Below are 22,360 nucleotides of genomic sequence, written 5' to 3'. Positions count from 1 at the left end.
CCTGAAGTACCAGCCCGCGCACACCTGGAACCAAGCTGTGAAATTTCAGCAGGTGCACCAGAGAGAAAACACCTGCTCAGGGGCGCCCCTAAGACCAACTGGTCCCCCACTCCCAAGACCAACACAGCCCCTCCAGCATCCCCCACTGTGGGCTGCAGTCTCACCTCCCTGCCCACAGGGTAACCCTGGTGAACACACCAGGCCATTAACACACTAGTCTGGGCCGGATGTGGTAGGCACATCTCTGGTACCAGGAAGTGCCAGCTGTGTGCACCCCAGCCTGGCCCCACAAGCCACTTCTAAGGACACAGGTGAGAAGAGAAAGGAAAGTCCCTGAGCCCATCCTGGGAACCTGAGAAAGGGCATTCGGTCCTGCCCCCTCCAAACTAAAGCAGGCACCTGCCCCCTCAACAAGCCTGGGAGGTGAGAGATCGCCCAGGTTTTCCAGCTCCCTAGCCTCCCCCCAGTGACCCCTCACTCAGCCCTGCCCCCGGGGTGGTGAGAAAGAAGATGAGGGTGGTGGTATCCAAGGGAGCAATTTAATCAGGAGCTGGTCTCGGGGGAAGCTCCCTTTTATTTCAGGCGGCACCAAGCGCTGAAATTAGAGGCATGGCCCTCAAGGAAATAGGAGCTGGAGGGGAGCACGATCTTAGAGAAGGGGTGGGGGCTGGGAGCCCCAAGTGGAGGCAGCAGGCCTAGACTCTACTGGAGGGCCTCCTGCCCACCCCAGGGGCGCACCAGCCTCATGGCCCTCCCACAGGAGTCAGGGGCGGTCCCCCAACACCCCCAGTCAGGCTGAGGGGCAGCAGCTCCGGTCTAGCCCCCTCGACGGGCCTCGGTCCTGGGTGGGGCCTCTCAGCGAGCAGAAATGCAAGGGCGCGCAGAGAGTGCCCAACGCCATTTACTCGGAACCGGGTGGCCCAACGGCCCCTCAGGGCCGCCTGGAGCCCAGGCCCCCGGAGCGAGGCCAGCTGCTGGAAGTGACTGCACTGGGGCAGGGGCAGCCACTGGGGGCGGGGAGAGGACGCCCACCGGAGCCCCGCTCTGGCCGCTTGCTCCCCACTCTGCCCCTCTCCCAGAACAGCTGGGCGCCCTGGAATGCCACCGCCTAATCCTTCATCCCGGCTGGCCTGGCATCCGGAGCCCCACTGGAGTCCCCAAGGACCCCCGTGGGCCTCTCCACCTCCAAGGAAGGGCGCGTGATGGCCGTGACCGACGTGAACGCGCTGAGTAGAGAAGGGAGGGCACGTGCCGAGGGTCCCGACGGCGGAACCCGGCCCTGGGCGCAGAGGAGGGGGCGCCGGCGTCCGCTACTCCCCGGCCGCCTCGACGCGAGCTCTCACGAGGTCCGCCCTGCGCCCCAGCCCGGCGCCGGTGAGCGCGCAGGGGCCCCGGGTGAGTCGCAGTCCCCGGGAGGGCGCCCGGGCCGCGCTCACCGCTCTCGCCGCTGTCGCCTGCGGCGGGCGGGGGCCACGCGAGCAGCAGCGGCGGCCCCGGCCCGGGTCCCGGCGCGGCCCTTGGCTCCGCGCTCGGCCTGGCGCTACCCGCCCCGCGCCCCGGGCACTCCCGCCGCGAGGCGCCGCCCCGCTGGAGCCGGGCCGGAGGGACCGCGCGCCCCGGCGGGGGCCCGGGGAGGAGATCGGCCGGGGGGAGGCCGCGGACGGACGTGCGGCCGCGCGGTAGGGGGCGGTCGGCAGGACGCGGGGGCCGGGGGACCGAGGCAGGCCGGCGGGGCGGGGGTCGGCAGGCGCCGGAGGTCCGAGGGGGCGGAACGCGCGCAGAGCTTCCCACCGGGACGAGTGTGTGTAGAGCGCACACTTAGGGGAAGATGGAAAGGCCCCTCCTGTACAAGGGGAAACCCGGCACGCTCACCCTTTACACCGGGACAGATGGCAAACAGATCGCACGCCTTCCACGTAAGGATGTAAGTGCGAGATGCAAGCGGTCAAGGGACAGAGGTCAGTTCGGTACTTGAGTGCCCTGTGCTGACTTAGAGCCATGCTGGGACCTGTACCATCCAACACCCACCTCCTGCCCCAGTGTGAGGTTCCTGTGCCCCAAGCTGACCACCGGGTAGGAGGAGGCTGTGGGTCCTGTCCCAGCTCTGCCCTCCCACGGATCCCCCTTGCTTGTCTGGGGGTTAGTGAACTTGGTGGATGGACAGACAGCCCTGGACTGGAGTCTGGGAACCTCTGCTAAATAACAGAGCAGTAGCAATGCAAAGAAACCCAGGACATACCTTGGCATTCTCATTTTGAAGGTGGAAACCTGAGGCCCAGCAACAGGAGAGCCTTGGGTAGAGGCGCCTGCATATGCACATTGTGTATTCCCCTTATTCCCCCCAACTATACAGAAAAACAACTGTTGTGGCCAAATTCACGAATCCCAGAAGACCACCAAGGAGCCGACACCGATGCAAAAGCAGAGAGCCTTTATTCGAGCTAGCTCCAGCTCAATCTCTCATCTACACCAAAGCAGTGGCAAGATGCCAGAGAAAGAGAGCGCGTTTTCCCCAGAACAAAGGTTTTATGGGTTTCCAGGGCGGTTTGGGGGGTGATGGCCGTGGCCCTAGCTGATTGGCTGGGCCTGGGCGTAGTTGGGGGGTGATGAGTAGTTGGAAGGGAAGGTGAGACACTTGGAAAGAGTGATCCAGTCATTAGAGGTCTTGGTGCATTTCCTTCCTGCCCTTTTTCTCTGAAGAACTTAGAAAACGCTTCCCACCTAATGCTCGAAGCCCCGTCAGGCACGTGGAGCCCACCCAAGGTAAGAAGAGGCCGTCTGCTCCCTTGGTGGTGAGACGGGGACCGTGGGTGTAGTCAGAGCAGGGTGAGGGCCTCTGGGAGAAGACCCCTGCCAAAACTCCGTATTAAACAATTAAGCAAAGACAGAGTCACATTAATTCTCTAAAGTAAAATATTAAACTAGGAATATAAGCATTCTTCAGTGAAGATTAGTTAAAAGTAAAAAGGCAGGAGTAACAGCCTGCAATGTTTGAACATCTCCCAGAAAAGAAAATACCTCAGCATAGCCCATGTATTGTTTGTATCAATTAAATGAGGCTATTGTAAAATTTACTTTAGCGGCTAAAAAGCCCAGTTTATCTTTAACTTTACCCAGATGCTGCTTTTCCTCCTCCAGCCCCTAATCAAGGAACATATAACCTGGGCAATTAATATAACAGGTAGGCCCAGCCGTAAACAACATAATGAAGGGCAGGAAGGATTCCATCTTAAAGATAAGAAGTTAAGAAGTAAGATTCTTAATTTACTATTTAACAAACCCACAATAACTCAGCTCACCTTGAAAGCAAGACAAGCAGCCTCGATTGATGTGCTCCCAAACCAAGAAACTGCTATTCTAAGAAAGGATCAAAGCAGTAAATTTCTTATGCAAACTGCAAAATAGTCTGGAAACCTCATAAGAAACCTAGTGTCTCCGTAAAAATAAACATGTAGAGACCATTTGGTGGGTCTGCATCGCCAGCTCTTTGTCTCTCAACCGCCTGTAAACCCCCTAGACAACTTAGCACCCCCGGCTCTCCTGTGCGCCCCCACCCCCCGCCCCCCAGCTCTCCCGAGCCGGGAGCTCTGTCTGTCCTCTCACCGTCTCTCTCAATAAAAGTCTTCCCGGCTCTCCTACCTTGACCGCTAAGCTCATTCTTGACTCCGCAAACGAGAACCCCGGCCTCAGTGGGAGGGCGCTGGCATGGCCGGGTCCCCAGGGAGCTGCCTCCCTCTGCAAGGTCTGTTCGCCCTCGGTCAGTGCCCACTGCCATTACAGTGCCAGCTTGAGCCCTCTGCCCCCATACCCACGCTCGCCTGTCCCAGGCCAAGCCCCTTCATCCTATGAAGAGGGACCGCGCCTCCGCAGGGGCAGGGCAGCGGCGGGCGGCCCCAGCACCATCCCCGCCGGGAGGCCACTTCGCAGAGGGAGTTCCCTTGCTATTTAACGGTGCCCCTTGTTCCCAGAGAGCGGAATGTGATGGTGTCAAGTCCACCAGCAAGGCAGGGAGCGGGTCCCTGTGAGGCCGCTGCGAAAACAGAAGAGCGCAGCAGCTTTGGGTGGGCGGCGCAGCGGCAGGAAGCAGAGGCGATGGGGGGCTCAACCTCCGTCCTGCAGAGAGGAGGCCCCTGCCTGGATCGCCGGCGGCTGCCCCGCAGGCTGGGGTGCGCATCATCCCGCAGGGGCTCTGGTTACAGGGAGGGCCCCCCGCGGGGATGCAAGGTGGCCTGGCCCCAGGGGGCGGGAGCCCGGAAACAGGAGGCAGGAGTAGCCCTTTGTCACTGGGTGAGTCGGGGTGCTCCAGGGGAAGAACCCACAGACCTGTGGGGACCGTGTAGGAGGAAGTGTAGGTCGGGACTGGCCTGTGACTGTGGAGAGCCCAGGGCAGAAGATGGTCATCTCAGCAGACGGTCTGCCCCCCCTGCCTGCTCTCTGTGGGCTGGGCTGGCTGATTGGCTGATGCCCCCCACGTTCTCAGGGCGGATCCTAGGTCTCCTGAATCAAATGCTGGTCTTCAGAAATGGCAACAGTATCGGGTGAGGCTGTCAGTGTTCGTCAGTGTAAATCACATAACGACCCTGAAATTGACATAAGAGGGGGAGGGTGAAAGGATCTGAATGGCGGTAAGGCTTCTACATTTACTTCAAGTGATAAAATACTGATCATAAGCAGGTGGTACACAATCAGGCATGTATACTGTAATCCTCAGAACCTCTTAAAAAAATCAAGGAGGTACACCAAAAGTCAATAAATACATTAAAATACTAAAAAATATTCAGAAACAGTTGGCCCTTCAACAACATGCGTTTGAACTGTATGGGTCCACTTATATGTGAAATTTTTACAATAAATATATTGGAAAACTTAAAAAAAAAAACACATGGGCAAGGCGCTCAAGGCAGCGTAAGGGTGGGTGTGATTTTTGTCCCAGGCGCTGACCCCCGCAGGGGGGGTGGGCACCGGGCCGCGGGCCCCGAGACCCCTTTCGCGCGCCGTGTCCCGGCGACCCCGGAGCGCGCGCCGCCAGCGCACAATGCCCGCCAGCGCACAATGCCCGCCAGCGCACAATGCCCGCCTCGCCCCTGGCCCAGGCGCGCTGGCAGAGGGAGTCAGTCTGGTAGAGAAGCCTTGGACTGCGGTCGCTAGCTCGCTACCCAGACAGACCTCGCTGATCGCCCGTCATGGGAGGTTTTCTCACCCAGCTGGTGGGAGGGCTTCTCACCCAGCTGGTGGGAGGTTTTCTCACCCAGCTGGTGGGAGCCCTTCTCATCACTCTGGTGGGACTTCTTTTCACGGAGCTGGTGCGAGGACTTCTCACCCATCTCCGCTCACCGGCCCGCCCACCGGCCCGCCCGGCCCTCCTCGGAAGCTCCGCCCACCCGCCGGCCCCGCCGGCCCCGCCTGCCCCGACGGCCCGCCGCCATCCCATTCACCCCTCGGACCGCCCTCCTTCCCTCCGGTCCCCTTGGAGGCCTTCCTGCGGGTAAGACACGCTGACCCTCCCAAGACCGAGGACTTGACTTTGTTTTTTTGTTTTTTGTTTTTAATTTATTTATTTTATTAAGGTATTATTGATATACACTCATGAATGTTTCACATGAAAAAACAATGTGGTTACAACATTCCCCCCTGTTATCGTGTCCCCCCCAGACCCCATTGCAGTCACTGCCCATCAGTGTAGGAACATCTTCCTCTTTGAAATCAGAGAGGAACATTTTGAGGAACTTGCCGCAGTAACTATGTTGTCTCAATTTCACACCCATGAAACCATCACCGCAGCCAAGATACTGAACATCACCATTCCTGCCAGAAGTTTCCCCGGGCCCCTCGGTGGAGCCTAAGACCTCCCTCTCGCCCTGCCCCTGCTGCCAGGCATCCAGTGGTCCCCATTCTGTCACTGTAGATTTGTGTGCGTTTCCTAGAGTATACATAAGTAGAATCATACGTTTAATTTTTAAAATACTGAGCTTTCCCTTTCTGACTTTGTGAGACATGTGTAGCTGAATTAACAGTAAGATTAACAACATTGTCCTTTTTCATTACATTACATTGTGACCATGGGATGAAGCCTTAAAACAATGTTGCTGCCTTTCAGTAGCACATCTGTGTTTTTCCCTTTTATTTCCCTTTAAGGCCTGGGCCTCCGAAGAGTGGCTTCAGTTCCCAGAGCTCAGATGGCCACTTGGATAAGAGACCCTCCACCTATGCTGTGAGCTGCTTGAAGGGCACGTGCACATGTGGCATCCGTATGTCCAGCCGCAATGCCATTACCAGTTCCTACAGCTCGACTGGAGGCATCTCTCAGGTTCCTTCCCCTGGTGCTGTGGAAGAAGTGGGTTCTTTGCGTTTATTTGTTGATTGTGCAGTGTTTACTAGCTGCCTTCTGTCAGATGCTGAGATCACCTCTAAGGTGACAGCAGTTACCAACCCCTGAATGTTCGCTATAGACCAGTGGAACAAACTAGAAAGCCCAGAATGCTTATGTGGAAACCTGGATGCAAGACAGAGCCACTACTATAGATAAATGGACAAAGGATGAATACTTCAAAAATGGTACTAATCTGATTAAAAGGGTAGATTGAGTCTGGATTGCATTGGGTCATAAACTCATCCTATAGGTACTGGGAATTTAATGAAAGTCTTTAAAATAAGTGGTTATAATTCTTTTTAGAAAGGATGTAGTGTAGACTGGAGAACAGCTCAAGTTTTGCTACCAGAATGACTTGGGTTCAAATCTTGGCTTTGGCACTTAGTAGCTAAGCTATAGACTCTTGGGCAGGTAAATGACTTGAACTCTCTTTTTCTCATCTCTAAAGGACTGTTGTAAAGATTGAAGGTGATGTTTGAAAAGCACCCATTACAGTGCTTGTCAGTAAGTGGGCACCCGATATATAGGAGCTTGAAAAAAATAACGCATGTGTGGAGGAGGTTTTTGAGAGGAGAAAGAATTTGACATAAGTTTTCATCCGTACCAAAGGCTCTTAGAGTAATATAAATGACATGTTAATGATCAATGACAAATATAGGAGATGAAGGCCCCAGCCAGGCAGTTATGGCAAATGCAGAGGACAATAGTATGAAGTCTTTATTCTGCACTAGGCCCTCTGCTGAGCACTGTACACACATTTCCTCAATCAGTGATCACAACAGACCCAATATGAGATACACAGTCAGTCATTGCTCCTCCTCACAATTTTATGTCAAATGTCATACATACACAAAAGGAAGGGAAAATATCATATGAACCTCCACGTAGCTCCAGCACTTAACTCTTTTGTCAGTCCTGTTCCGTCAACACCCCCACCCCAGATTGGTTTTGCTCTTGTGTTTTAAAGTACAAACATGTTGTTTCACCTGTAGGTACTTTAGTGTATTTTTTAAACTTTTGAACATTAATAACCACAGTACCTCTATTCCTCTGAATAATCGTGACTTAATGTTAGTTATTATCACTCCAATTTGCCCTTATTACCCAGTTTTATTATAGTTACTTTGAACAGGGACCAAAAATCAACTCATTGCATTTGGGTCACATGTCTCTTATAGTCTTTTTTTTTTTTTTTTTGAGTATTAAAGGTATGTAATTAATATATGTAACAAAAAATCTGAAGGTAAGGCTGTACACTTACGGAAATAATGATTTTGACCTACTTCATAAGGTAGTTGCAAGGTAGTACATATAAAGTGTTCAGGAGTTTATATTGTCCATTGTAAGCATTCAGGAAGTGCCACCTATTACTATTATTTTAAATAAGTACAGTCATTTAATTTCGGGGAACTTAAGTCACACTCAGAGCTTCGGACTTGACATTATACGATGCTATGTATGATGGCCTAACAAGCAGGCAGGGTAAAAATAATCTTAAACTTTTTAACAGGTTGTTTTATATGTTTTAGATGTACCCCTTATGGCTTTTAATCTACTTATAAAGCTTTGAATTTATGCATGGTTTCACAGAGTGTAACCTCAGTCTTGAGCAATAGTTATGTTTAAATTATTATAAAGTACTTTTGTGACACAACAAAATTATGTTGTCCTCATAGGATTGAATTTCAGTCATAGAGAAAGTGAAGGACTTGTAAATTATCTTCACGTTAATCAGTAGCATAATGTACATATTTTATTAAAAAGCGTATTCATTGAAAATCATGAGGTATTATTGTAAAGATGTCTTTAAACTTGGGTTTTAAATATAGGTCTTGTTTTTTTCTTATTCTAGAAATGTTCATTAGTTTATCTTAATTTGAATTACTGCTTATTCTAACATGTTGCCTGTAACATTACCCTTTCAAGTTGAATTGTGCTTTTCATGGGGCGTGAAGAAAAATTCAGCAGGCAGTTGAATGAAAACAGGTCAGGTCGGGTTTCTAAATGTTTGTCACTTGTGGTAATTTAGACTTTACTATTTTTTTTCTTTCCTTAGGTATTTTATTGTGTATTCAAGCAAGTATTGATGGTTAACTTAATTTACACTGTTACCTGCTGAGTGTATTGTTAGCAATGCGGCTAGCGTATGTGAACTGTTCAATGGCTGGCTCACTTAAAGTGTTGCAGTGACATGAGAGGATGAGGGACGCACCATAAAAGGCATGGAATGGGGTGCTGATAACGACTGAGCTTCAGTACTTTTCTACTTGGTTGTATATGATAATTGTTGGAATGTTAAGATAACTTGTGCTTTCTTAAATGCCTGTTTGTACAGGAAATGTTTTCCTAAAGCACGGTTCAGAACCGCGAATTATTCCTAGAGATTGTGTCGGAAGTTGCTAATATCTGCTACATGGAAACCTGCCTTTCAGAATAAATATTAGTACTGCTGTAATTTGAAATCAGGCATTAAAGTACTGTGAAAACACCAGTAGCTGACAAAATAATGAAAGGCACCTCTGCCCCTTCTGTGCCCGCACTCTTCCTGTGAAGGCAGGCTTGGGTGTGCAGGGGCCTTCCCCGCCGACGACCGCAGCCTTCCACCGCTGCCTCTCCGCACAGGCCTGTCGCTCATTCGGGGTCCGTGGATCATCCCACTGTGTTTCGTATCTGGAAGACGCCTCTGGTGATTCATTCTGCACAGCTGCGATCTCCCGGCTGGGGAGCCGCGACCCGGGGACGGGCGGCCGGGGTGCGAGCGCGCCCGCAAGCCCAGCCCGGGGTCGGCGTTATCGCCGAGTGTGGAGCACCCCGTGCAAAGGCGGGCGCCGGGGCCCAGGCATCCGGCCCGGCCTGGGCGGAGCCAGGGTGCTCGGGGCGCGGCTCCGGGGGCGGGACGAACGTGCTCGGGGCGTGGCTACGGAGACGTGGGTCCGGGGGCCGGGCGGGGCGCCCCCAGGCGTCAGGTCGCTGGCCTGACAGCACCGCCTCCCCGGGCTCTCCGGGCCCGCGCGGCCGGCGCCCCCTGGCGGCCCCAGGTGTCAGGCTCCCCCCGCGGGAGCGGAGGGCTCGCTGGCCCCGCGGCCGACGCCACAGGCGCGGAGCTCACGCGCTGGGGCGGCCGCCGCGTGCCCTCCCCACCGGCGGGGAACGCGGACGTCTCCTAGAGCCTTTTTCCACTTACTATATTCTAGAGAGAATGGCAGTATATAGAGATTCTTTTTTTTTTTTGCAACTGCATAGTTACTCCAATTGTCTATTGATAAACATTGGGTTGTTTCTGCTATTACCGTGGTGCCACAAAGAATCCTTTAGTTCACGTGTCGCTTCACACTTTGGTCATTATGCTTCTGGGATAAGTTCCTAGAAGATGTGAGTCCCAGGTCAAAGGTTACAATTTTGCTAGATGTCGTTAGATTTCCCGGCTTAGCGTATGGATCATTTAGCATTCTCACCAGCGGTGCACCGGGGGGCCCTTTCTCCACCGTCTCACCAACAGATTAGGTTGTCATAGCTTTGGGTTTTACCAGTTTGACGTGCAAGGAACAGTATTTGTGTCTCTTCCGAGGGAGTGTGAGCGGCTTTTCAATTACTCAGAAACATAATTCCAAGCGAACTAAAGATTTAAATGTAAAATAGAAACTGTAAAAGTATTTGCAAAAACAGGCTTTTCATGTATTGCTCGTGAACGTGTCAGTTGGTATAGCTCTCGAGAGGGCAGTTGGACGGTAATTACCAACATTAGAGATGCACCTGCCCTTTGATCCAGCAGGCTTACTTTTAGGACTTAATGCTACATGAATAATCAAAGTCATATAAAAGGATGTAGATTATAGAATTATTTAAATAGCAGAAGCTTGGAAATAATGTAACTGTACCTTTTCTGGTACAGTTAAATAGCTAGTTGAATAGCTAACAGTATCTCCGTAAGTTGAAATACTATGAAACTATTAAAATGAATAAGGTAGCTTAATAGGCACTGATGTGAATGATCACAAAAATACATAAAAAGATAAAGGTGCAGGAACTGTATGTATAGTGTCCTCTGTGCTGCTGCTTTCTTTAATCTTTTAATGTACATAGAATAATTCGGACAGGGTGTATTAGAAACGTGCTTACCGAGATAGGAGGAAAACTAACTTTTGAATATATACTTGTTGGAATTTGTAATGTGCTGCAAGTATTACCTCTCCTGGTTTCAAAAACATTTTAAGTATGGATCACTGTTAAGTAAAAAGTAAAATTCCCTGGTCCTGGCTATCCCAGTCTCCATCTCATAGTCCCGATTGTTAATATTCCTATCGTCCATACACACACAGATAATACAGACTTGCGGAGCTGTTTTATGCAAGTGGGATCATCACATATGTGCTTTTTGCATGCTTTTTGTCATTATATATTGCATGCGTTGTGTGTCATATAAACTCTCTTTAATGGCCTTTTTAAAATGTGCAGAAAAACAGGTGTCAAAAGCGTAACCATTCCATGGAACCACCACCCAGGCCAAGTTAATAAATCATTTTCAACGTCCCCGAGCCCCTCTCATACCCACTCTCAGTCACTACTCCTTCCCTCTCTTCTTTCCTGATTATTAGCACCACATATAGTTGTCCCTGTTTCTGAACCTCATATCAATGGGAACAGAATATGCTTTCTTTTATGTGTGGGTTCCTTCACTCACCATTTTACTTGTGAGATTCATCCGTGCTGTTGCAGGTAACAGGGGTCTTTCATTTTCGTTGTGTATTCTCTTAAACTGTAGGATATATCGCAACTTAACCATTCTACCACTGGACGTTTGGGTTTCCAGTTTGGAGCCACTATGCGTAATGCTGCTCTAGACATTCTTGTATTAGTCTTTTGGTGCACATATATCAAGTACGTGTATGTTCGGTCTTAGCAATTTGACCAATTGTAGAAAGTGATGTTTCAGTTAATACTCCTACCACAGCAGGGGAGCTTTTGTTCCTGGGGTTACACATCCTCACTGACACCTGCTGTTGCCAGTCTCTTTAATGACCCATTTCAGTGGGTGTGAAGTAGCATTTCATTGTAGTTTTAATTTGCATTTTCCTGATTACTAATGAGTTAAAAGTATGAGTTCATTGGCCATTTGTACATCCTTTTCTATGAAGTGCCTGTGCAAGTTTCTTGACTTTTCTATTAGGTTCTATATCTTTTCTTTACTGACGTATACAAGTTCTTTATATGTTCTAGATGCAAGCTTTCTGAATGATATATGTTGCTGTAAGTAAGCGTCCCCCATTTCGTTCTCTTTCAGTCATTTCACTTGCGGTTAGTGTCTTTTCTGTGCTGTTTAGGAAATCTGTGCCTGCCGAGGGCCGTGATGATCCTCTCCAATAGTCCTTTCTAGGAACTTCATTATTTTTCCTTTCACATTTGGATCCTCACCTGAAAAACTTTGTTTTACATGGTGTGAGGTCAAGATCAGTCTTAATATTTTTCCATGTAATATCCGTTTGATTCTGTAACATTCACCGAAAGAATGGGTCACCCTTTCCCTATTGCTCACAGTATCGGCTTTGTTGCATGTCGGTCCCTCCCTGCTTCCAACCTGCAGATAAGGGGGGAGACACGATGAGATCCCGGAGACCTGAAAGGACCAGCCAGGGGACTCGAGGCCTAACAGCGCAAGAGTGGTGCTGAGAGGGCACCCTTTGTATTTATTGAGCACATACGTGTTCACAACATTAGAATCCTGTGGGGGGGACTTACTAGACAGTCATTAACCAACTGGAAACTGCATCCTCAGCAGGCTCCGGTCTCCTGGGCCACGATGTCTCACATGGTATTGAAACAATAGCAAAGGCAATTAGGGCACAGAAACTGTCTTGGTCTTGTTTGTTCTGTTCTTGATCACTTATCAGGAATTACAGGAAAAATAACCAAGTCATATATGATTATACGTTTGATTTCTATGCTTGATTTCTATAGTAATCCCACAGTTGCAATTGAAATGCCCACGTGTACGCGGATCCACTTCTAGATTCTGACCTGTTCCGCTGCTCTGTTTTTCTGCCTGTGCCCATCTTTTTCTCTTCCCTATGCTGTACAGTCTTTATGTTTTGATATCTAGTAGAATAAGTCACCCAACGCTGTCATTTCTCTCATTCCTCTTCTGAAGGCTCTTGCATCAGACCCTGTGCATTTCTACATAAATTTAGAATCAATGTGTCAGTTTCTACCAAAACCAAAACAAAAAGCACTTGCTGAGCTATTGATTGGGATTGCCTTTAATCTAACAGTTATTTTGGAGAGAATCGATATTTGTACAGTATTTAATCTTAAAATCCATGAGCACCGTACATTCTTCACTTATTTACATCATCAACTTCTCTGTGTAGTGGTTTTTTGTATCTTTTATTAAATTTTTCCTAGATGTATGTTTTTGATGCTGTTATAAATAGTACATTGAAAATTTGTTGCTGATGTTAGAAATGCAACTGATTTTTGTGTTCAGAAAACTTGCTAAACTCTGAACATTTATCTGTATATTCTTCCGGATTTTTATATGTATGTCATGTCTGCAATCATGACACTTTTTCTCCTTTCTTCCAGTCCTTTTATTGTTTTTTTATGCGTTACTGCACTTGGCTAAGATCTCCAGTACAATGTTGAACAGAAGTGATAGCAAACATCTTTGCCTTGTTTTTCCCAATCTCAGAGGGAGCACTTTCCAGTTTTCTATTGCATGTGACATTTGAATATAGACATTCTTTGTAGATACCTTTATTGGATTAAGGGAGTTCCGTTTCCAAAGTCATATTGTCAAGTACCAACTTTAGGAGCCATTCTCTTATGTTTTTCTGTTTCTTTAATTTCTGTTCTCATAGGTACTATTTCCTTCTCCCTTTCTTCATGTTTGAGGTGCTAGGATGCCTTTGTGGCTTTAAGTGTGGATTCTTAGATCACTCGGTTTCAGCCTGTTCTCTTTTCTCATGTATGTTTTGAAGGTTACTGTGAATTCAACTTTAGCTTCATCCCACTAGTTTTGAAATAGAAGGATTTTTCATTTTCATGCAGTTAAAAATATTTTCTAATTGCCATTGTGATTTCTTCTTTGACTCATGGGTTACTTAGAAGTACGCTGCTTAACTTTTAAATGGTTGGGAATTCTCTAGTTATCTTTTAATTACGGGCTTTTAGCTTAATTCTGCTGGGTCACATGGTGTCTTCATCAGTCCTTGAAATGTTCTGCATTTGCTTGATGCCCCAGCACATGTGCAGTTTTGGTAAGTGCTCCACCTTCACTTGAAGGGAAACTTTACTGAGAAGTGCTGCCTTGTGGTTTCTCTTGCTTGGAACTTACTGTGTGGCTTGATGACTTTGATGGTTTTGAGAAGCTCTCAGCCATTATCTTTTATACTGTTCTGCCCTGTTTTCTCACGTCTCTCTAGTAACTATTCTAGGACATGTTAGACGTCTTCACGGCGTCCTATGTGTGTCTCTGCGTGTTTCCCACCATCTGTCTCCCAACCATCAGTTCTTCAGTTTTCCAGTTCACTAATCTCAGTTAGTCAATTTTATATCTACCATTTCTGCCTGGAATCTCCATACTGTCATTTAAATCACAGTAACTCGTCCCTCTAAAGTCTTGACCACTCCAGTATTTGAATCTTCTGTGCTCTGTCCACCTGGTTAGTGGTCAAATCTTATCTTACATGCCTGATTTTATGTGTTGTTTATCTGTCAGACAGTGAAAAACACAAAACAAAGTGGCACTAACTTGATGCTCTGGGTGGTGGTGTCTTTCTCCAGAGAGGTTTCCCTTTTCCCTCTGGCAGGCAGCCAGGGAGGGAGCAGATTCCTCTGCCTACTTGGGACTGACACGGATTCTGAGTTGTCCGTTCTCGGGGGGCTGGTTTATTTCTGATTGCCTCCTGTCTTCTCGTGTAGCCTGTGTGATCCCAACCGAGGTTTTGTTAGGACCCCTCCACTTTGGAAAGCTCTGAGTCCGTTATTTGTGTCTTCAACCCTGTGAGGCTGGGGACAGCTGCTCGCAGCCTCCGCACTGCAGCTTTCCCTTGTGGAAACGGCAAGTCACCTGGGGGAAATGCAGACCTGGAGGCAGGCTCGTCTCTGGGCTTCTCTTCTCTGTCTTGTCCCCACCGCGTCTCACGGCGTTAGAGCTCTTCCGTGCCGCCGTGCCTCCAAACAGATGCGCTCCTCATCGTCTTCAGCATTTGCTGCGTGCCCTCAGCAGGTGGTGGGTCTAGAACACTGTACGAGGCCTTTGCCACATTTAGTTGTAAAGTTCCCATTACCGGTGGAGCCTGTGACCTAAGGCAAGACGTACACTCACTGGCACTGACAGTTGTCGGATATTCTGTTGTGAGTAGTTAGCAGCCCCCTATAGGTGTGTGATGTTTGAAAATGTAAGTTCTCAGAAGCAGGTGTCAGGAAGCAGAGACTATACGTGAACCTTCTTTACCCGGTGCCTCATTGGAAGAACGGGCGGTGAATACTGAATGCAGTGCGGTCAGCCCAGGTGGCAGCCCTCATGTTTGGAGTGAGTGGTAGCATAGCTACTAGACTTGATTTAATTTTTCCAGAGGAACACTAGTAAATACCCAAATCCTAGCTGAGCAAATTAGAAGTTCTAGCTTTGCCATGGTAAATCATTACCAGCATTAAACTGGGACTGATTATGTAAATTAGTACCAGCATTAAACTGGGACTGATTATGTAACAGAACGTGAGAAGTCCTCTGACCTCTGTGTGTGTGGCATTGGTGTCTCCGTTTGTCTTAACAGGACCTACTGTTTTCCAAAGCAGAAATATTTGCAATGGCCTTAAATTGCCAAACCTCCAGCTTGCATTTCTAACCTTTTATCCCTTTATATACACCCATAATTAAGGCAAACCAGAATGCCTCCTAAGAGCACCTAATACTGATACTTTCCTGCTTCCTTACCTTTCCTTGTTCTGTTCTCTGTCCGGAATGACGTGCGCGTCCCACTGCAAGCCTATATAAAGTTTGCCTTTCTTCAAGTGTGGTTGTCTTTTTTAAGCCAAATCATGAAGGACCATCTCAAGTGCCCCCTTCATCCCCCGATTTCTCTAACTGAACTCCGCATGGTGGCTTCTTGGCTCCTGGGCACAGACCTTCTTTATCTTTCATTGCTGTCATCATTTCGTGCTCTGCCCTGTCTCTTTTCCAGATTGTCAATTTCTTGACGATGGAACCGTCATACTTGTCTTGAGATTCTTTGTGGAGTCTGAAGGTATAGTGTCCTTATGAAGTAGGAACTCGGCAAATAAAAACGGGACGCCAGTGCTGAGCTACCTGCCCGAGACACAGGCTGCTTCTGGGAGTTGCCTTGCTGCGTGCTCCTTCCCGCTCTCCCCGACACGGTCGTGATATTCACATGGAATTGCGAGACTCCGTTTTTACATGGTACAGACATGAATTCATCAGTTTAATGGAAAAGACGTGCCTTTTAATGTTGCTTATGGTTTTGTTTTTGTTTCGGGGTGTTTCGGTTTCCTATTTTATTTATGGTTTATGGAAACATTAGTATGGTTGAAAATTCAAATGGCACAAAGGGTGTACAGTAAAGTCTCTTTCCCATGGGACAATATTTTTAGAGAGAAAGGTTCTTAGTTTTATGGAACAGTCTGTCAGCTTTCTGTCTTCTCTCTCTCGTACAGTCCCTCCCTACCCAACCTTATCTAACTGCTTGTCTGTTTCGTTATAGTCCTTTGTTTGTTACACTTCTAAATGTAAATCTTTTATCACGTCTGTGTGGTGAGAGAAAGCACTTTTCCCCTAAGTGTTGAACTGGATTCTCCTCAACCCTGGCTGGTCACGGATAGATGGCTGTAGGGATAATTATCATGTGACAGTAAATGTCATAGATGTTGCAAAAGTCACAAGCATCACAATAGCGTATTTTTTAATTTTAATAAAATAAAACTGACAATTCAATGGAAGCAAGACTAACCTAGCTTCCTGGCTTGTCTTCACGGGAACAGTCTCTGAGTGTCCCTTTATCCTTTCCGTGGACGAGTACAGAGTGGCCTTGTGTGCGTCAGAGCCCGCTCCCCGCCGTCGCTGAGTATGACGCTCCACTCTTCAGGACATGCAGAAAGGACGCTCATTCCTCTGCCGTTTATTAGCATTCCATTACTTTTTCCGACTTCATTCCCCATAGTTAATACTGGCAATTGACTCACTTTCCAGAAGCTCCTCTTCACAAAGAAGTGTTTTTGAGTCACGTGGAAAGGAGACTTTATCTACAGTGATGGATTAGAGCCACAGAATTATGTTGACGGTCAGCCCCTAAGTTATTACATAGTGTCAGTCACGTGACTTGTGTTTGGCTTTTAGTTCTGGAAGAGGAGAGGTCCCAGCTCGTCACCCTCCTCCGGTCCCTCCTCGTTCCGCCTGCAGACAGCAGAGAGGTCACCAAGGAAAATGAGGTAACCAGTGATTTGCCGTGTGGACTAATCAGAGGGCAGGAAAGGAGGGGAATTCACTCAGCACTTAGGCCATCTGAGACTCCGACTTGGAGAATCAAAGCGGTTCACATCTGAAGGGCGGCGATGGTGCCGCCCTGAATCGCTCTGTCTCTTGCAGTCATCACACAGTGACCACACCGGCCTCTGCTCCCCGTCATGCTGCAGCGGGAGGGAATGGGATGTAAGGGGAAGGGCTGCACAGGACAGAGTGACCAGAGTGACTGATGGGAGTGGGCGGCAGGCTTCACATTCTAGACCCCAGCTGACCCTCCAGGTGTCCGACTAGAATGCCGCTTTCTTAGAGATAGAGGTGTGACTGGAACTCTCGGAAATTTGCCAGGTTGGACGTAAGGTTCTGGAGATTGTTTTGTGCTTGTGTTAAGACGAAGGTGTTTCTGTGGCTTCCCTGAACTGCCTCCCTTCATTTCTTTAGGCATTTTCTTTGATTTATTTTATATGTTGTCTTGACACACTGGGATCTTAGTCATGGTTGTTCTCGACGTTGGCCAGTCGGTAGTTAGGAGGGTGTAAGAAGTTATCCAGTACTTACTTGGGCCTCTTCCTCCGACAGAGGAGAGGAGCTTTCTCCTCATTCTGGCTCCTCAGCTCCCTCCATAGGAGACAAGCAGTCCCAGGGAGAACAGGGTAAGTTGATGAACGCATGGCATGTGTTGGTGGTAGTGTGTATGGAGGGCGCATGGGCCATGACCCACTGGACACATGTACTGAGCCTTGATTTGTGTGGGGCCTGGTAGTTACAGAGAGAGAGACGTTCCTGTCCTTCAGGCTTCCTGGTCTGGTAAGGGAAGGTGGCCCAGACTCGTAGAGCATGACCCAGGCCACCTGGGGGCTGCGGGGTAAGGTAAGCCTAGGTGGGGGAACCTGAGCAGTCCAGGCAATTTCTGTCCAGTCAGCAACCGTGTGCACACATTTGGAGCAATTCCCACCTCATGTCGTCTTGACTGTCAGAAATAATCTTGCGGACACCATCCAAGAGCCCAAACCATGGAAGATAGAATCCCAGAGACACCTAGTGACAGTTCAGTGTTACAAACTAGGCTGGCTAGACAAACCTCTCCATTTCTGGAAGAGAGGAGGAAGGAAGGAAGTCGGGTCCTTTATTTGCAGGCACAACCACACCTGGGAAGCAGAACTGGGATTCTCCACCTACGCCCAGCAGCTCCCGGCTCCGCAGACGCAGGTTTCCCCTGGTGCCCTCCAGGCGAGGGATCCCGCTGATCTTGGTATGGCCTGTCCAGCCGCCCCTGCCCACCCCAGCCTGGCTCCCCTGCGTCTCGGGAACGGAAGGGTGGGCACAGGTTTCTTTCACTGCCTTCTGACCGGCTCGGCTTCTCCTTCTTCTCCTGGTAGCCTCCAGCTCCCGTGCTCTGCGGCCCGATCACACGCGAAGAGTATTACCGGGAGGAGCAAGCTCAGTCGGAGAAGTGGCTGAAGTGGATCTTCCAGGGTGAGGGTGGTGAGGAACATGGGTTAACTTCACACTCCCGAGACGGTTCCCTTTGGTTCCCTTTTGGTCTTTCTCCTCTGAGAAATCCACCTCTTGGGTTCTCAGTGGGCTCCGAGCACAGTGAGCCCTGAGACTGAGAGGAAGCATTTGTGCACGAGTTCCCCCGAGTCCCCAAGCCTCCCCGTGCTCTGCGAGGCCCCCAGAAAGAATTCCCCTGCCAGGGAGGACAAGCGTTTGTCTTTCTTCCTTAGAAACTGCATCGAACTCGGAGGGTGGGGACCCACCTGCCACCCCACCTTCTCCTCCGAATGTCACCCTGCCCGCTGCTGAGACTGCTGCTCCCGCAGCCTCCCTCCCAGCCGCAGTGACTGACGTGCTGCTGAGGCACTTGGAGCAGTTGGCAGACTTCCTGTGCCTACCATCTTGCCCAGGTGAGCGGGAGGGCTTTCTGGGCAGCACACAGTGCCATCAGCCTCTGCTCAGGTGAACGCAGCATTCCAGTCGGTCACTGAAACGGCTGAACCTGCTCTGGCTTGGCACACCTGAGCTGGTGTAGGCCTGGCGGCTTCAGAACCCTCTCATCAGGCGCAGATTGTAGGGAGGGGCCTGCCGCCCTTAAAGCTGGAGAAGGCAGCCTGGTTTTGGGAGTCAGACGGCTGTTGGCTTGCAGCCCCATTCCTTAGCTGCTCTGAGCCGTGCTTGGGTTCAGAGGATTGGATTTTCCTTAGTGTCCACACATGGAACCCCTGCTAGGCCAAGGTTTATCCCCTGCTGTCTGCCTTATGATCTGTGAAGGGTAGAAATAAAGAGCCCTTCCTTGATGTTGAGGAATGAATACTTGAAGAACCTGTGGTAGAGATGAGTCGGATTTGCTGACTCCTGAATCCCTGGCACAGCAAGGCTTCTAGAGCACCAATACCGTCACATTTCAGATACCAGAATTCACGTTTTCTGTTCTTCCTAGAGTCTGCTGCAGTGGCACTGTTGGGGAGGAGGCATTGTGTATTCCCTCCATTCTTGTTCCCGCCGTGACAAAGAATTGAAGGGCAGAGACACAGTAGTGAGCAGAGGAAAAGTTTTATTTAAAGTTACTTAGAGAAAAAGTGCAGGCGACCTCAGAGAGAGAGGAGCACCCTGACAGTTTTGGGGATCCCCATTTCAGGATTCTTCAGGAATGTGACTAAGGGCTTGGGGTGCAGACCTGTTAGGTGGGCCTTGAATACTTAGAACTAACTTAACACAAGGGACTTCCTGCTCTGATTTCTCCCTGGGAGCCCGGCGTTTCTTGGTCTGGGAGCAGATCAAGGCTGCCTGCCCGGCCCCGAAGGTGGGCTGAGTTGTCTGTTTGCTAAAGAGTAAGTGAAGCATCTTCTTAACTTCCTGGGTATTAAGACCCAATCTTATTTTGAAGATGGAATCCTTCCTGCCTGTTGCTATGTTGTTTATGCTGGGCTTGCTTGCCATTATTCATTGTGCAGATTGCAAACTACTTGATTAGGGCCAAAGGAGAAAAAAAACAGCAGATAGGTAAAGTTAAAAACATAAGCTGAGCCTGTCTGATTAACACAATAAAGCCACGGGCTCTGCTGAGGTGCCCTCCTTTCTCTGGGGAATATTCAAACATTCCAGGCCAAGTTGCTCATGGCTTTTTGAGCTTTAACTGATTAACTCTAGGTCTTTTTTATTGGGCTTTTTCCTGGCCTTATTCTCTTTCCATCCCACTCATATCTATTTTCCTGCCTAACAGGGTGCGTTCCCTTCCCCTCTGGGTACAAGAAAGATGTGACCTCACTGGCAGTCATGCGCCGCCGAGGTTTGCAGATAGGCAGCAGAGCTCAGAGAGGAGCTGTTTCTGGCAGGATTTTTCCCAAACCACAGGAAAGCCAGGTAAAAATACCTTCCCGGGCCTCCTGCCTCCCAAGGAACTCAGCCTGGGAAGTCCTGTTGAAGCACCCAGGGTTCTGCGGGCCTGGCCCTCCACAGCTTAGGGCACACAGAGAAGCAGTCTCTGGTAGTAACTGCCCTGATGAGGTCTTTTTCCATTGGTGCAGGATCAAGATCCCTGGGAGCCCGACAGAAAACGCAGGCGTATAGCATAGATAACCACGTCGGCAGGAAGTAGCCTACGCCCCATGCCCCCACCCCAGACCCCTCACCCAGAGGCACCATGTTCCTGCAGGAGCGCCCACAGGAGCCATCTCATTCACTCCCCACCACAACCCCGTGCAATGCCCCTGTTCTTCCCAAGGAAGGGAAGCTCCAAGAGGCAGAGAGATGGCACCACGACGGAGAGGCACGTCCACCTGTCTCCAGCACCTGCCCCACTCTGCAAAGACCACCCATCCGGGAGGCTGAGGGCTGGGAGCCAGTTCTAGGCCCCCCACTGCCTGGCTGCCCGACTTGAGTTTCGTCCTACAGTCAGGCCAAATCCACCCTGAGAGCAACTGCTCCCAGACCCTTCCTGCCCACCGAGCCCCTCTCCTCCTGGTGCCCACCTCCTAAGAGTGGGGAGAGGGTGTGCGAGCGGGAGGACCCGGGGTGTTGTGGTTTAAAATCACAGCTCTGGAGTCCCCGCTGCGAGGATGAGAGCCCGGGCTCTGCTGCTTCCTGGCCACAGACGTCGGGGCCATCCCCTCTGCTGGTCCAGCTTCAGTGTAGTGGAGGTTCAACGGGAATAATGTGCACTACTGGGCATTAAGTGAAACAACGTATGTAAAAACTTAGGGCGGCAAACCCTCAGTGAATGGTCGCTGTCACCATCATCAGAATAAATATCGTCATTATTATTATTATTCCCATTGCACCAAATGACAACAGAGGCTTGGCCCCTGTTATCCTTGTTTTCTGTCAGAGAAGCGTGAGATGAGAGAACAGGAAGCTCCAACAAGGACAAAGAAAGACCCTGTGTGTTGGCCGGTGAGCCAGGGTTTGTGAAAGGTGGGGTGGCTGGGCAGAGGGGGTCATTGGCTAGAAACTGGACCTAGCGGGTCAGTGGAGCAGCTCAGTGATCCCTTCTCATCGGGGGGAATGAGGAGCTCCCTCTCAGTCGCGGCATAGCTGAGCCCCTCTAACCGTCACTTGGGGCCAGGGAACCAGGGGTCACTCACCGCCATGACCAGCTCGAATGGGTACTCGTGGACGCGGACAGGAGGCTGGTACTTCTGCACCATGTCCTTGCAGGAGCGCCCACAGGAGCCACTCAGGCACAGTGAGCACAGAGCCCGGGTGACAGGTGACTGGAGAGGCAGAAGCGAGAACCCTGCCCGCTGCTCCCCATGCAAGGGGCAGGACCAGCCCCTCTTGGCCCCACCCACGCATCTCCCCACCTCTCAAAGTGATGCGACTGGTCTGATCCCCACATGACTCCAGGCCAGACCCCAAACACCTGCCCTGTTCATTACCAACCGCCCCAGACCACACTCACCCCTCCAAGAGCAATCAGCACCCCGGAACTTTCCTTGGTGCCCACCCCTTCACACTGAGGCCCTCAAAGCACTGCCCACTGCCACTTCATGAAACACACATTCGCAATTCTCACACTCCTACACTTCACCACCCACGCACCCTACAGCTCACCACAGGCGTCCTGACCCTACGGTCCCCCCAAGTATCATTGCACCCGCCCTCCCATGTGCCTCCAAGACATCCTGACATACACACACTGTCTTCGCCACATTTAACACGCGCCCTATCTCACACGCATGCACACCCATGCACGACTCTCCTCCCACGCGGGACTGCCCTTGCACACACAGGCGACTTTGTACACACACGGAGCTCCCTGGGGAATGCACGTACCCAACTCCAAGCACACACAAATTCTCTGTTGTGCACAGACGTATTCGCACACACACTGATGTGCACACGCACACACACACACACGTACACACACAGAGGCACGCACAGGCCCCCTCAGCCCGGCTCACCCTTACCCTCAGAGTCTCCGGGATAACAGCCCCGGGGCAGTGCAGAGCTCAGTCCGCCGGGGCCTCGGCGGCCGCCTGCCTCAAAGCACAGTGCCGACCGCAGCTTCGGACCCT

At 50.2% G+C, this 22,360-nt stretch overlaps 1 protein-coding gene across 1 annotated transcript in view; it reads left to right on the top strand.

The window, feature by feature from the left end:
- The window catches only part of LOC140843934 (nuclear envelope pore membrane protein POM 121-like), a 33,251-nt gene extending 12,139 nt beyond the window's left edge, over window positions 1-21,112 (top strand). The window contains exons 2-9 of the mRNA XM_073214472.1: window positions 6,136-6,334; window positions 16,722-16,813; window positions 17,424-17,497; window positions 17,981-18,096; window positions 18,224-18,329; window positions 18,572-18,751; window positions 20,068-20,207; window positions 20,372-21,112. Coding sequence (XP_073070573.1) covers window positions 6,136-6,334; window positions 16,722-16,813; window positions 17,424-17,497; window positions 17,981-18,096; window positions 18,224-18,329; window positions 18,572-18,751; window positions 20,068-20,207; window positions 20,372-20,419 — 955 coding nt within the window. The 3' untranslated portion in view covers window positions 20,420-21,112. The remainder of the gene's footprint in view (window positions 1-6,135; window positions 6,335-16,721; window positions 16,814-17,423; window positions 17,498-17,980; window positions 18,097-18,223; window positions 18,330-18,571; window positions 18,752-20,067; window positions 20,208-20,371) is intronic.
- Window positions 21,113-22,360: the final 1,248 nt, after the last annotated feature.

The sequence above is a fragment of the Manis javanica genome, chromosome 10 (genome assembly GCF_040802235.1).
Source record: "Manis javanica isolate MJ-LG chromosome 10, MJ_LKY, whole genome shotgun sequence".
Classification (NCBI taxonomy): Eukaryota; Metazoa; Chordata; class Mammalia; order Pholidota; family Manidae; genus Manis; species Manis javanica.
The sequence above is the reverse complement of the archived record's forward strand: the minus strand, read 5'-3'. Positions and strand labels throughout refer to the sequence as shown.